This window comes from Mercenaria mercenaria, chromosome 11, assembly GCF_021730395.1.
Source record: "Mercenaria mercenaria strain notata chromosome 11, MADL_Memer_1, whole genome shotgun sequence".
Lineage (NCBI taxonomy): Eukaryota > Metazoa > Mollusca > Bivalvia > Venerida > Veneridae > Mercenaria > Mercenaria mercenaria.
In genome coordinates, this window is record NC_069371.1 from 70,757,606 (window position 1) to 70,769,311 (window position 11,706).

Genomic DNA, 11,706 nt, shown 5'->3' on the forward strand with positions numbered 1-11,706 from the left:
AAATTGCTGATTTAAATAATTTCATTTTTTATAAATAAATTAAAGCATGCAAAAAATTGCTAAAGAAAATATCTTTTACATTTTGAATCCCGCTTCACAGAGCTTCTGCCTATTATAAATTACTGACGGTCAGGGAAAGACCACAATCTCTACCAGTTTACTGTTTGGCTCAAAAGTGTCTGAAGAGGCATACCTAATTGTAGTTGTTCGGTTGTCTCGATAAACAACGTAAATAAACCATCACCTACTTTACAGTAGGTAATATTCTGGCAAAGAGGCCTCCGTGTCCGTGTGGTTATCATCGTTGTCTTCGAATTACTTGACCCTTACTGACGTGGGTTAAAGACCACTTGGGGCGTAGATTTCCTCATGTGAGAAAGCCATCCAGCTGGCTCACGGAAGATTAGTGGTTCCACCCGGGCCCGCCCATAAAAATGTAATGTTCGGAGGGGCACCTGGTATCTCCCTCCACCATGGCAAACTGGAAAGTTACCATATGACCAATAATTGTGATTGCGTGACATTACCTCGGTTTTAAAAAGAAAAAGAAAACAACAAAAAACATTCTGACAAAACATCTGCCTAGATTGTATTCCGTAAAGTAATATATTACAACGGTATTATCATATTTGGTGGGTAGATAAAAAGGTAAATAACTTTATCATACTTTATATCGAACTTGCCATTCAAGTTATCCCGTTTTGCAAATTTCTATAAGTTTTTTTTTTATCTTGGGATGTCAGTGTCTGTTAGAAATTTATATCAATATAAAGTCTATATGAAAATCCTTTTGATGCACAGTACGCAGCCAGGCAAAATGATTTAATACAAGATGCATTAAGTTTATCATTTGACTTTGATTCAGTGTCATTTGCGCAAGTTGTGTAAAGGCAGTACATGTTCGTCATATCAGGCACGAGTATTTTAATCCTATAAATAAAACAATAATTTAATATGAAATGCGAAACAAACTGATGTTAAGACTGGTGGGGTAAATGCAGCTGTATTATCCAATCTACGGACGAGGAAGATAAGGAAATCTACTTCAACAGGTGTAATTATCTGCGTGTCAAGACTATGGTGGCATATTTCTGCCACGAGGTAGCTAGGTAGCTATCGCGATACTTCACAAAATTATCTTGATAAAGCGAAATTTTCTGATAGTGAAAGGTTTCCTGGAAATTTACATTATTTTCTCGATACATTTTGTGTAAGTGAACACAACTGCCATTTGTAAGCTAGATTACCTTTCTCAATACTCTCAGAAATTATCTCGATATTTTGAACTTTTCTGACAAGTTTATCGCAATAGTCTAAAGTTTCCTGGAAATAAAAAGCATGTCGAGAAAAATAATTCATTGCGATGATGTTTCAGAAAAATGCACAACTTTGGTGGAAAGTTTAAGATATTATCATGATAGTTACCGAGCATCTCGTGGCAGTTCAAATCATTGACGCAATATTTTTGCGCTAAAATGTTTTCATGATATGAAAAAGAATATCTAGAAAATATTATTTATTGCTGAAATTCATGGAAAGTTCACAAATTATCGTGATAGCTACCTAGCTATCTCGTGGCAGAAATATGCCACCATACAAGACACAATGCACATTATGCGTCATGAGTTTAACGAGAGGTTTTAGCAAATGGCATACGAGATTATAGAGAGAGGCATAAAACATCGTAAAAAAGAAAGTTGACAACATTCAAAGTCATCGTGTACGTTTATAGATGTGAAAAGACTGTTAGGTACAGATGTACTACGTACTAAAATATCAATATAGGTCATGCGTCTGTATGCCCGGTAAGGATTTTGCATTTATGAAAACAATGGCATTGAGATAAGGAAACTGTTGTTGTAAGCATTTGTATATCTAGACCAAAGCCGGAAAATATACAACTCCAAATTGTGACAGACTAAATACAAAAATAAACATTTTACATATGCCGATTTCCCTTTACTCTGCTACATATATAGCAACAACGCAAGAGCATGGAACATATTGCAGGAAATTGCATGTGTCAAAGAAATGTCCACACTATTGAATATCTTTAGTATCCATGGAATCAAGGAGCTATTACTAGTTGTTGAAGGAAAACTTAATCCGCTATTGCTAAATGAAAAACAGACGCATTTTTACTGATATGAATATTTTATATAGTATCTTTGAATACATTCTGAATTCTATTTCTAAAGTAGTCATTACCTCAAAATCTTGAAGTAGAAGAGATTAATACCCACTTACACACTGGTATTTAGCAACAGAGCGATGAACCTTATTTGAACAAAAATATTGACTCGAGATAAAATGTTATTTGAACAAAAATATTGACTCGAGATAAAATGATAAACGGATATGACGGAGCCATTAATAACCTGGCGAAACAATATCAAATTCAGTTTGTTTGAAGTCGAGCGTTCACTTGATCCTGCAATAGATTATCAATTTCCTAAAGCGATAAAAGTTTTCTTTTCACTGAACACCTTTTTCTAAAGCTATTAAAGTATTTAAGCCCCCGGGCTTACTTTATAAAACAAAAGGCCTTCTCCGCATTGACTTGTTACGGTTCCTTTTTTAGTTTATACTCATTTGTTTAAGCTCGATTTTGGTAAAAGCTTTAAACTTATTTGAATCAGCCTCATGTCATCTTTGTTGCAAGATGTGGTCGGGATCCCAATGGCGCTAGTAGATTGACCTTGTCTTATTTATACTAAACTGGATTCGGTACATAAGGACATAACTCGTTCCAAAATGTCTATTTTGTCTTTACAATCACTGACTGCATTTTGATTAATATTTTAATTTTATTGCTGCTTCTTGATTTATGTAATGTGAACTAAACGCACGATATATAGGCTATTGTTCACAGATGTATTCAAAATATTTAGAACTAGGTCTTGCATTCCAACTGAATGTTAAACACAATGAACATACTCGATCGACTTTAATAATGGAAAAAACGATACCTGAAGTTCTTGTACTTGATTTATCAAAACTTTGATCTACTATTTAATATCAGTTAGGTAGTCTTGTAGCACTTTTCAAACACGGTCATGTCGACCACCTATATTTGGCACCATATATGCGTCCCTATTTCATCTACTTGTTTTCATAAAAGACATATCAGAATTGAAGCTATGTATAGCAGAACCAAGGTTTTGTATACAAATACATTTTTTACGCCGCGTGTATATTTCATTCAGGCTACGCCCACGTGAAGCTAATCCGCAGGTGTATAATCTGTTCGTTTATCAATTGCCCCTCACCGATATGGGTTCTGGCCTCACTTGAGGTGTTCAATTCTTCCAGCTGGCTTACGGAAGGTCGATGGTTCTACACAGCACAGATGTCCGCCTTAAAAGTTGGAAAGGCGTTATATGACCTATGACTGTGTCGGCGCGATGTTAAACCCAACAAAACGAATGAATCAAAACATTAAAAATAATCAGCATTTTAAATTGGTTCCGTTGCGATCAGAAAATACAATAATTTGCTATCAGAAATACAGTATTTTCTGAACAGTTCTAGCTCGCAGTAAATACATTTCTTCTTCGGGGTGAGCAAATGTCATTATATCAGTCTGTTTATCAACGTAACGAAATGATAACATACCACAATAAATAAGAGACATTTGTCCTAATAAAATAACACACCATTTTCGAACGCATCATTTACAATATCTTTAACAGAAGAGTGATCACATGTTGTGAACTGAACCGAGCGCAGATCTACGGATCGCCGGGTCGCGAGTTCGATCCCCCGGCGGGGTGTATTTTATTGACTATTTTATAAAAGACATTGTGTCTGAGATCATTCGTCCTCCACCTCTGATTCATGCGGGGAAGCTTGCATTTACTTGCGGAGAACAGGTTTGAATTGTCCACCCTTACAAAACCGAAATACTAGTGAAAAACCGCGCTAAACCAAAAACAAACGAATCGTAATTTAAAATATGGGGTTCTAATTTAATATATCTGATTGCAGGACAAGGGAGGTGTTAGGAAATTTTTTATTGATGCCATTACTTCGGTGTCTAGACTAGCTAAAAGACTCTTTCACTGGTTGTAGGTGCATATTGGAATATCCGGCTCAAGGGTAACTGTTCACAGTGATAACGAGGCTCTGAAAAATTTATAGTTTATAACAGGCGCGTGTCGAAGAAATCTACCCTATTACTGGTTCCTAGATCTTGTGAAAAAAAATTAAGTATTCTTAGACTACATAATTAAAAACTATTTATTATATCAATGTACTTCATTTTAGACATTAAATATAACAGCTTTAAATACGTTCTTAAGGTCCCCGTTTCTTTTTTTTCAAAGTAGAACATCAAACTCATGCCGAATAAAAAAGATAATGATCATCTTACACACGTGAGCCGCGCCATGAGAAAACCAACATAGTGGCTTTGCGACCAGCATGGATCCGCGCAGTCTGGTCAGGATCCATGCTGTTCGCTTTCAAAGCCTATTGCAATGAGAGAAGCCAATGTTGGTTTTCTCATGGCGCGGCTCATGTATTACGCTTATTTGACAAAGAGTATTGACGCGAGATAAAGGCTGTTATTCAGCGTGATAAGGTGAAGGTCAAAATAAATATTTAGTACTTCTTTATCAGTTTTATTATTGATATGAGCCTTTCTGTAGTGAAAAACCGGATATATGAGAGTCATTAATAATCGTTCGAATACAAAAAGAACATTTAGGTTCAAATTCAATTTGCTTGAAGTTGATCCTTCAGTTGATCCTGCAATAGATTAGTAAACAAACTCATTTTCTAAAGCGGCACAGGTTTGATAATCCCTTCAGTAAATATGTTTCTCTAAAGCTTTTAAAGTTTGAATGTAAGTCCGCTGACTTGCATTATTCAATCAAAAGTCTTCTCCGTATTGACTTGCAATGTGCTACCAGTTTATTATAGCTCGTTTGCGAATTTTTTGAATGACTCTATTGTTCGCTTTATATGAAAAAGAGCGCTAGTATAATCTGAGAAGGTGTAGCCGGGACCACATTAGAGCCATAACCGAAAATTGGGATTGAGCGGATTTAATCTTAACCAGTAAATTACTGCGCCTCAAAAAATCGGATTATTCCACAGTCTTCTTTGTCCAGGTATTGCGCTTAGAGCTGCTGGTTAGCGGCAAGTGTATGGGGAATTTTAACTAGCGCCTGGTGTGGTACTATACCAGATCACATAAATATATATAACGTACGTTGTTTTGTAGGTATTTTAAGGTACTAGTATTTACAAAAGAAAGATGGAACAGCGCGATGGTGGCACCAGACAGTACCCAAGCAATCTGTGTAAGACGTGTATTACGAAACAGTTCAATCAAACGTCCTCGTTTCAATAATCAAATTTTATATCTCACATTTGTTTTACCGCCATTTACAATTCAATGTGAGGAACACTACTTTCTGACCTTACTTTAGTTCATGAATATTACGTTAATACTACTCTAAAGTGAATTTATACGTAGCTTAGATCTTAAGGTCAACAGAAATATTAAATAAGATTTGCAATAGTTTACGCAAAAGTCAATATTTTTGTAAACGTGAGTGAGTGAGTTGGGTTTTACGGCGAACCGACACAAAATGGTCATATATCGCCGACTTTGTAAACGTAAAACAAGACAAAAGGCATGTGGTATCAATATTTGTTTTACATAATTTGTTTACAGATGGCATATTCTTATATTCTATGGATATTGTGGCCGATTGAACAATAATTAAGCGGCAAAAATCACATTTTGACATGTATCTGTACAGTAATTTTTTATTGTATGTTTGTCCATTTAAATAGGTTTCAAACATAGCATTCTGCAGATACCGCCTAACGTGGTTCACAATAATAATAATATTTAAACTATTCGACGGTTTTAGAGTACAGCTGATAAAAGATATTAGACTGCATTGCAAAGTTCATGGCCAAACTTTCTCAAGACAGTTCTAATGCTACGGATTAATGTTCTTTAACTCTTTTTATTTTCATAGTTATTTTTTCTTTCGAAGATTTACGTACCCTATCATTTTTTTACGCTAGATTTATGATGTCGCGCTAATAAAAGATGTTATATTATTTACAAAACAGGAATGAATTTTACATCAGTTAACGTTTCACTAAATATGTGTATCACTGTCCTATAATAATCATAGAAACTAAAACAAAATATGAATTTATTTAAGCCATTATTCATATATTTAGGCGTCCATTCATAAATGATGTCAAACAATAACGTAATAATGACGTAATTTATAGCTTGAATAACGTTGAAACCCAGGTTGTACGACGAGTGTTTTCAGCTACCCGTGAAAACAGCGTAAAGTTTTGTTCGTTATGCAAGCATAAACTTGGATCAGTCAGTTGCAAAAAGAGTTATAGCAGTGCTAATTGTCTCAAAATGAATATGTAGATATTTCTTTGCACAATCTTTACATACAAGGTTCTCGGGGGACTATTTTAATTATTATTGTTTACGCCATGCTGATCTGTTAATGCCGGAGCCTCTAAAATTTTGAGTGCCTATGTTATATATAATCAATGGCTTAATATCAGCTTACTTTAACACAGTTGTTTTCTTTTTGGTTACATTTCGCCTAAAATATTCAAGCAAGCATGATTAATTTTGTTTATTAACATCGTCACCACAAGTATGGCTTATTTTCTGAATAATTATATATATATTATGGAGAAAATATTAACTTGTTTCTCTCAATCGATACCTGTTCTTTTTCTAACATTTTGAGCTGTGAAACAAAGGTGAAGCCATCACGACACTCTTGAATCTATCAATGTTATATGATAAGATATCTTAAAACAAAATCAAAAACTATATTATTTGACTCAAATCGGTATTTACAGGGAAATATGTAACTGTAATATTTAAAAAATTAAATAATAATTCTTAAATTTATTATTTTTGGTTAGAGTCACAAACATCATTGCAGCTATTAAATAATAATTCTTAAATTTATTATTTTTGGTTAGAGTCACAAACATCATTACAGCTATTATGTATATAGACATGGTAACCCAGCAGGAGACATTAAAACTTGTATTTCGTTGCTTCGGCCGCTAGTCAAAATAATATATACAATGCAATACACTTAAAATGTTTCCTGATATACATGAATTTGCATTCCAACTTCAAGTGCATCTTTGAAGATATCTGACTCTGAGTTGTCCTCACTACCTAGAAATGTAGCCTACTCCTCTAAATTTTTCTTCATCCGAATTTTTTATCTATTGAATTGAGGGCGTGGAAAAAAAATCTTTAAAAAATGACATTTTCATCAAAGAGATAAAAAAATTTACTTTATATATTTTTCCATCATGGTCATTGTCCAAGACATCAAGTACAGTCTTCGTACATACTTCAGCACATTTATGTTTTAAACTACTTTTCAATTTCATAGACTTTGTTTTGCATATTGCTGCTCTCCTGTTTTGTGAGAGTATCAGCTTCTCCAACGAAATATGATTATACTAACAGTCCCTTGATATGAAATTTTATCTTTGGCTCGAACGGATTTGCCAGACTTGTATTCCATGATTCAACTATGCGCTTGTACCGCGTGTGATCCTGAAAAACTTCAGGAATGCATCATAACAGATCACGGTTCTGTTATAATGACCTGTTTATCATATACATTACCTATTTCTTCAGTTATATAACTTTTGGCGCAACTAAAACAAGTAGTCCCATTACTGAATATTTTTAACCCTTACAATATTAAAGGACTGCCTAAAGGAGCTCCACTTCCGGACAGTCAAACGCCTTTAAAAACTCACCATTTTCAAGGAACTGTTACACATGTTCGTTTTAATGCATTTGCAATAGAGTGCGAGTGTTGAAATGTCACATAACTAGGTGGAACACAGTTTTCAGCAAATGTTTATTTTTATTTCTTTACAAATGGCATTCATTTTCAAAGGGGGACAACTTTTTCAGAATATTTTAAGTACGGGACATTACGGCAGAACATGTTATGGTCAGGTAAAATATTGGTAACGATGTTGTTCGCTTATCAAAAATTTCTGTGTTTTGGTGATATACTCCTAAACCTTGATATTTAATGGAGGACGACATTAGCCAAAGTCATTTGCAACGCTTTCCGGCTCTTTTCTAAATACAAAATTGCTCAAAAATCTTATATTTCTTAAATAGTGTCATTCTCTTCATGAATATCATTTTATGTGAGTTCTTGCTAGAAATTAGTTTAAAATTATCCTCTTTTTGGATCAAAGTCGGAAGAGTGTCTATTTTAACTGCCTTTGTTATTTGATGAGCCTGTAAACCTGAATGACCTTCTAAGGCGCTTAGATAAAGAAAGGTGTTTATATTCTAAAAGTAATAACAAGCATGCCACGTGCACTTCACAAAACTTTAATTTTATCAGAAATGGAACGTCATGTAGCTCGATGTTTACTCGAATAATTTAAGGTACACAATAACGAATATGTTCAGACAAGATACAGGTGGTAATTTTAATTCATTCTCAGTCATAAATACATTTCCATATTTCAAAGCGACATATTCAAATTTAAACTTTTTTTTTATTCAAAAAGATTTTTCTTTATTAATATTTTCTGCTGTATAGCTATTCAATGCATGCAAGCGCATATACTATATTTAGCAATTATGAAGAGGCATGCATGAACTAGTTACGCCAAGGACAAAAGTATAGGAATATTCAAAATTCATGTTTTACAAATATTGTTTTGCAAGCATGCTGGCAACTGTATAAACTTAATCAGGCCAGGATCAAGAAATATTTTTGATTGGGGTGGGGTGGGGAGAAGGGGTGAGGATGTAGTTTGTGTCCCAAGTTTAGAACGAAGGCATCACCGGCGACACACATAAAGCCGAGAGAATTTAGGTACAGCAGGAGGCCATCCGTCGGGCCGGAGGTGGGGGGAGGGGTGTCTTCCAGATTTTGAGAAAATATTACTGATTTATTAAAATAGTAGGGGGCAACTTTGATGAACATAGGTTACTTCTAAGTCGACTGGTGGGAGAGGAAGAGGGGTGTTCATGGCCCTCGGGGCCCGGTCATGGAGCCGGGCCAGCTTATTATGTTTATTTATTAATTTTCAGGAAGTCGAACGCATGGAAAGAACGATAACTTGTATGTAATATATAGAAATTAAATATTTAATGTGAAATCTTTTATTTATTGAATATTCTTCATTTGTTATAGTACATACATCGCAAGAACAGTACATATATGTTTATATACATGTACTTTACCAATCAAATGACAGATAATTGAAATTAGCCATTTTCTAGTAAAGTGCTTTAAATGTCTTTTTATTTGTTATGCTATAAGAGCAAAACCGCTGGTTATTTCTTTTGGTAGCCAGAATAAAGATAATAATAACATACAAGAGAATAAAATGTCTTCAGATACTTTTATAATCCACCTTCAAATGCATCTTTGATGATATTTGGCTGTGAGCTATCCTCACTGGTGAGAAATGTAACCCACGTGTCTACCATCTTTTTCACTGTAACCTTTCCATCTTTGGGGTCGTAAGCGTTGAAAAAGTCCTTATCAAGTTTTACATTTTCATGACCAGCAGATCTGAAAGCTATCAAGAACTCCTCTTGGGTTATTGTACCATCGTGCTCAATATCTAAGATATCAAATATCGTCTTGGCGCATTCTTCAGCCCACTTTGTGTACTTTTCTTTATCTTCTTTGAAGTCGTTATTCTGCATATCGATGTATTCCTGTACTGTGATTGGACCAGATTTCCCACGAAAGATATACTGATCCCACCATTTATCTAACTTTCCAATAATATCCTTTCTCTTCTCCGCGCCGAAATGGTGAAGGTGCGCAAATTTGTCTCTGTAACAGACAAAATAGAATAAAAGTAAATGAGATTTAATCTTAACCATGCTATATTTCTAAAATAGACTGGTCTATCATTCAATTTGGACAATACTGCTTATCATTCGTAGGGATGTTCACTGAACATTTACTGACTGAATAGCGAACAGTGCAGGCCATGATCAGCCTGCACCGATGTGGAGACTGATATTGGCCTGCACTAGTCACAATGGCAGACTCATTTGCAGCCGGCAGGCTAAATGTTAACGAACAACTTCATCAGTTTTCTCCATCAGCTGAACTATGTTATTTAATTATAATAAAACAGGTACATTTGTAAACTAACTATTGATTGAATTAACACTTTTACTTTTATGTGGTTCCTGCAAACTATTATCATTTTGTATTTCTTTTTGTCATGAAATAACAAAACAATATTTCTGACCTTTGTCAATGACACGCTACAGGCATTTCAGTTTATCCCATCCCATATCAATTATACCTTAATAACATGTGTTTTAAGGCCTACATTTTCTTTACATTTCATTAATATTATAACAAGTAATTGCTGAAAATCAATGAACAATGTTTGTTTATGTTTTTGCAAAAGTGTACTTACTCTTCTTCGGTCACATCTTCCCGAGAAAGAACACCATCTTTTTTCACGTCAAGTGCATCAAACCATAATCTCCATTTGTGTATTAGATATTCGTTCGCCATCTTTAATCTAAAAGAAATCTGCTTATTATCCTTCTTTTTTTTTACAGAAGTACAAAATGCTGAAATTATATTAAAATGGCCTGGTTTCTACTGTCATAAAAGATAATAAAATATTTCATGTATTAATCATAATTCGCATGCATGTCATATATACTGCGCTTTTATTTATACAAATGATTTTACAGCCGCTGCAAGACATTCAGTGGACATTTTTATGTCAATTCTAAGATGAGGCAAAGATGAAAAGAGTCGCGTCATGAGAAAACCAACATATTGGCTTTGCGACCAGCATGGATCCTGACCATCCTGCGCATTCGCGCAGTCTGATCAGGATCCATTCTGTTCGCTTTTAAAGCCTATAACAATTAGAGAAACCGTTAGCGAACAGCATGGATCCTGACCAGACTGCGCGGATACGCAGGCTGGGCTAGATCCATGCTTGTCGCAAAACCACTATGTTGGTTTTCACATGGCGTGGCTCAAAAGGTCATCATATCTGCATTTTATATGGCAGAAGAATTTTACATTAACACTTTACAATAAATTACAGAGGCGTATAACACCTACTGATCGAATAGATATGATGTTTTCGCTGAAACATTTAAAGACATTTTATTGCACTAAGAAAGTATAAATGACTAATAATTTTTTTAGAAAGGTATGTGAATCTTTTAACAGATAAAACAACGGAAACAAGATTATACACAAAAATAATATTGTATGTTAAACACGTAAACCTAATTCTTTGAGAACATTTTAGGGCATATTTAATAGTAAAATTTACATCTGTTTAAAATATTTTGATATAATGTCTGAAGAATAGGTGGCTTTAAATAAAATGACTTTATTATTTATTATTATAATTATTATTATTATTTGTTTAGGATCAAAATATTTTATAGAAGCATTTTGAGGCAGTCATAAAACGCATTTAATTATATGTCCCTATTAAATTGCAGCTCAGTTCCTTTTAAAAACATATTTAAAAATTACCTTTAAACAAAGTATCCTGCAAGACTCTGCAGCCGCAAAGATTGTTATTTGTCTGAATTCAATGCACAATGTGTGACTATTCACGTGTGCTTTTAAGATTTATTGTTCAAGATAAAGATGTTAATTCGAATAGTATAAACTTTAAGACGTAATA

General features: G+C 34.2%; 1 protein-coding gene across 1 annotated transcript; it reads right to left on the reverse strand.

Annotated features, from left to right (window-relative positions):
• Positions 1–9,136: 9,136 nt before the first annotated feature.
• LOC123531763 (sarcoplasmic calcium-binding protein-like) lies at positions 9,137–11,706 on the reverse strand. The gene is made up of 3 exons (XM_045313001.2): positions 11,552–11,706; positions 10,459–10,566; positions 9,137–9,857 (listed from the first exon to the last, which is right to left on the reverse strand). The coding sequence occupies exons 2-3, from the start codon at positions 10,557–10,559 to the stop codon at positions 9,416–9,418; spliced, it is 543 nt and encodes a 180-aa protein (XP_045168936.2). The 5' UTR covers positions 10,560–10,566; positions 11,552–11,706; the 3' UTR covers positions 9,137–9,415.

Bases quoted from the DNA above. Each gene is read 5' to 3' on its own strand.
- LOC123531763 (XM_045313001.2), bottom strand. From the start codon at position 10,559: ATGGCGAACGAATATCTAATACACAAATGGAGATTATGGTTTGATGCA. The intron at 9,858-10,458 runs GTAAGTACACTT...TGTCTGTTACAG, and splicing joins GAAGATGTGACCGAAGAAGA to AGACAAATTTGCGCACCTTC.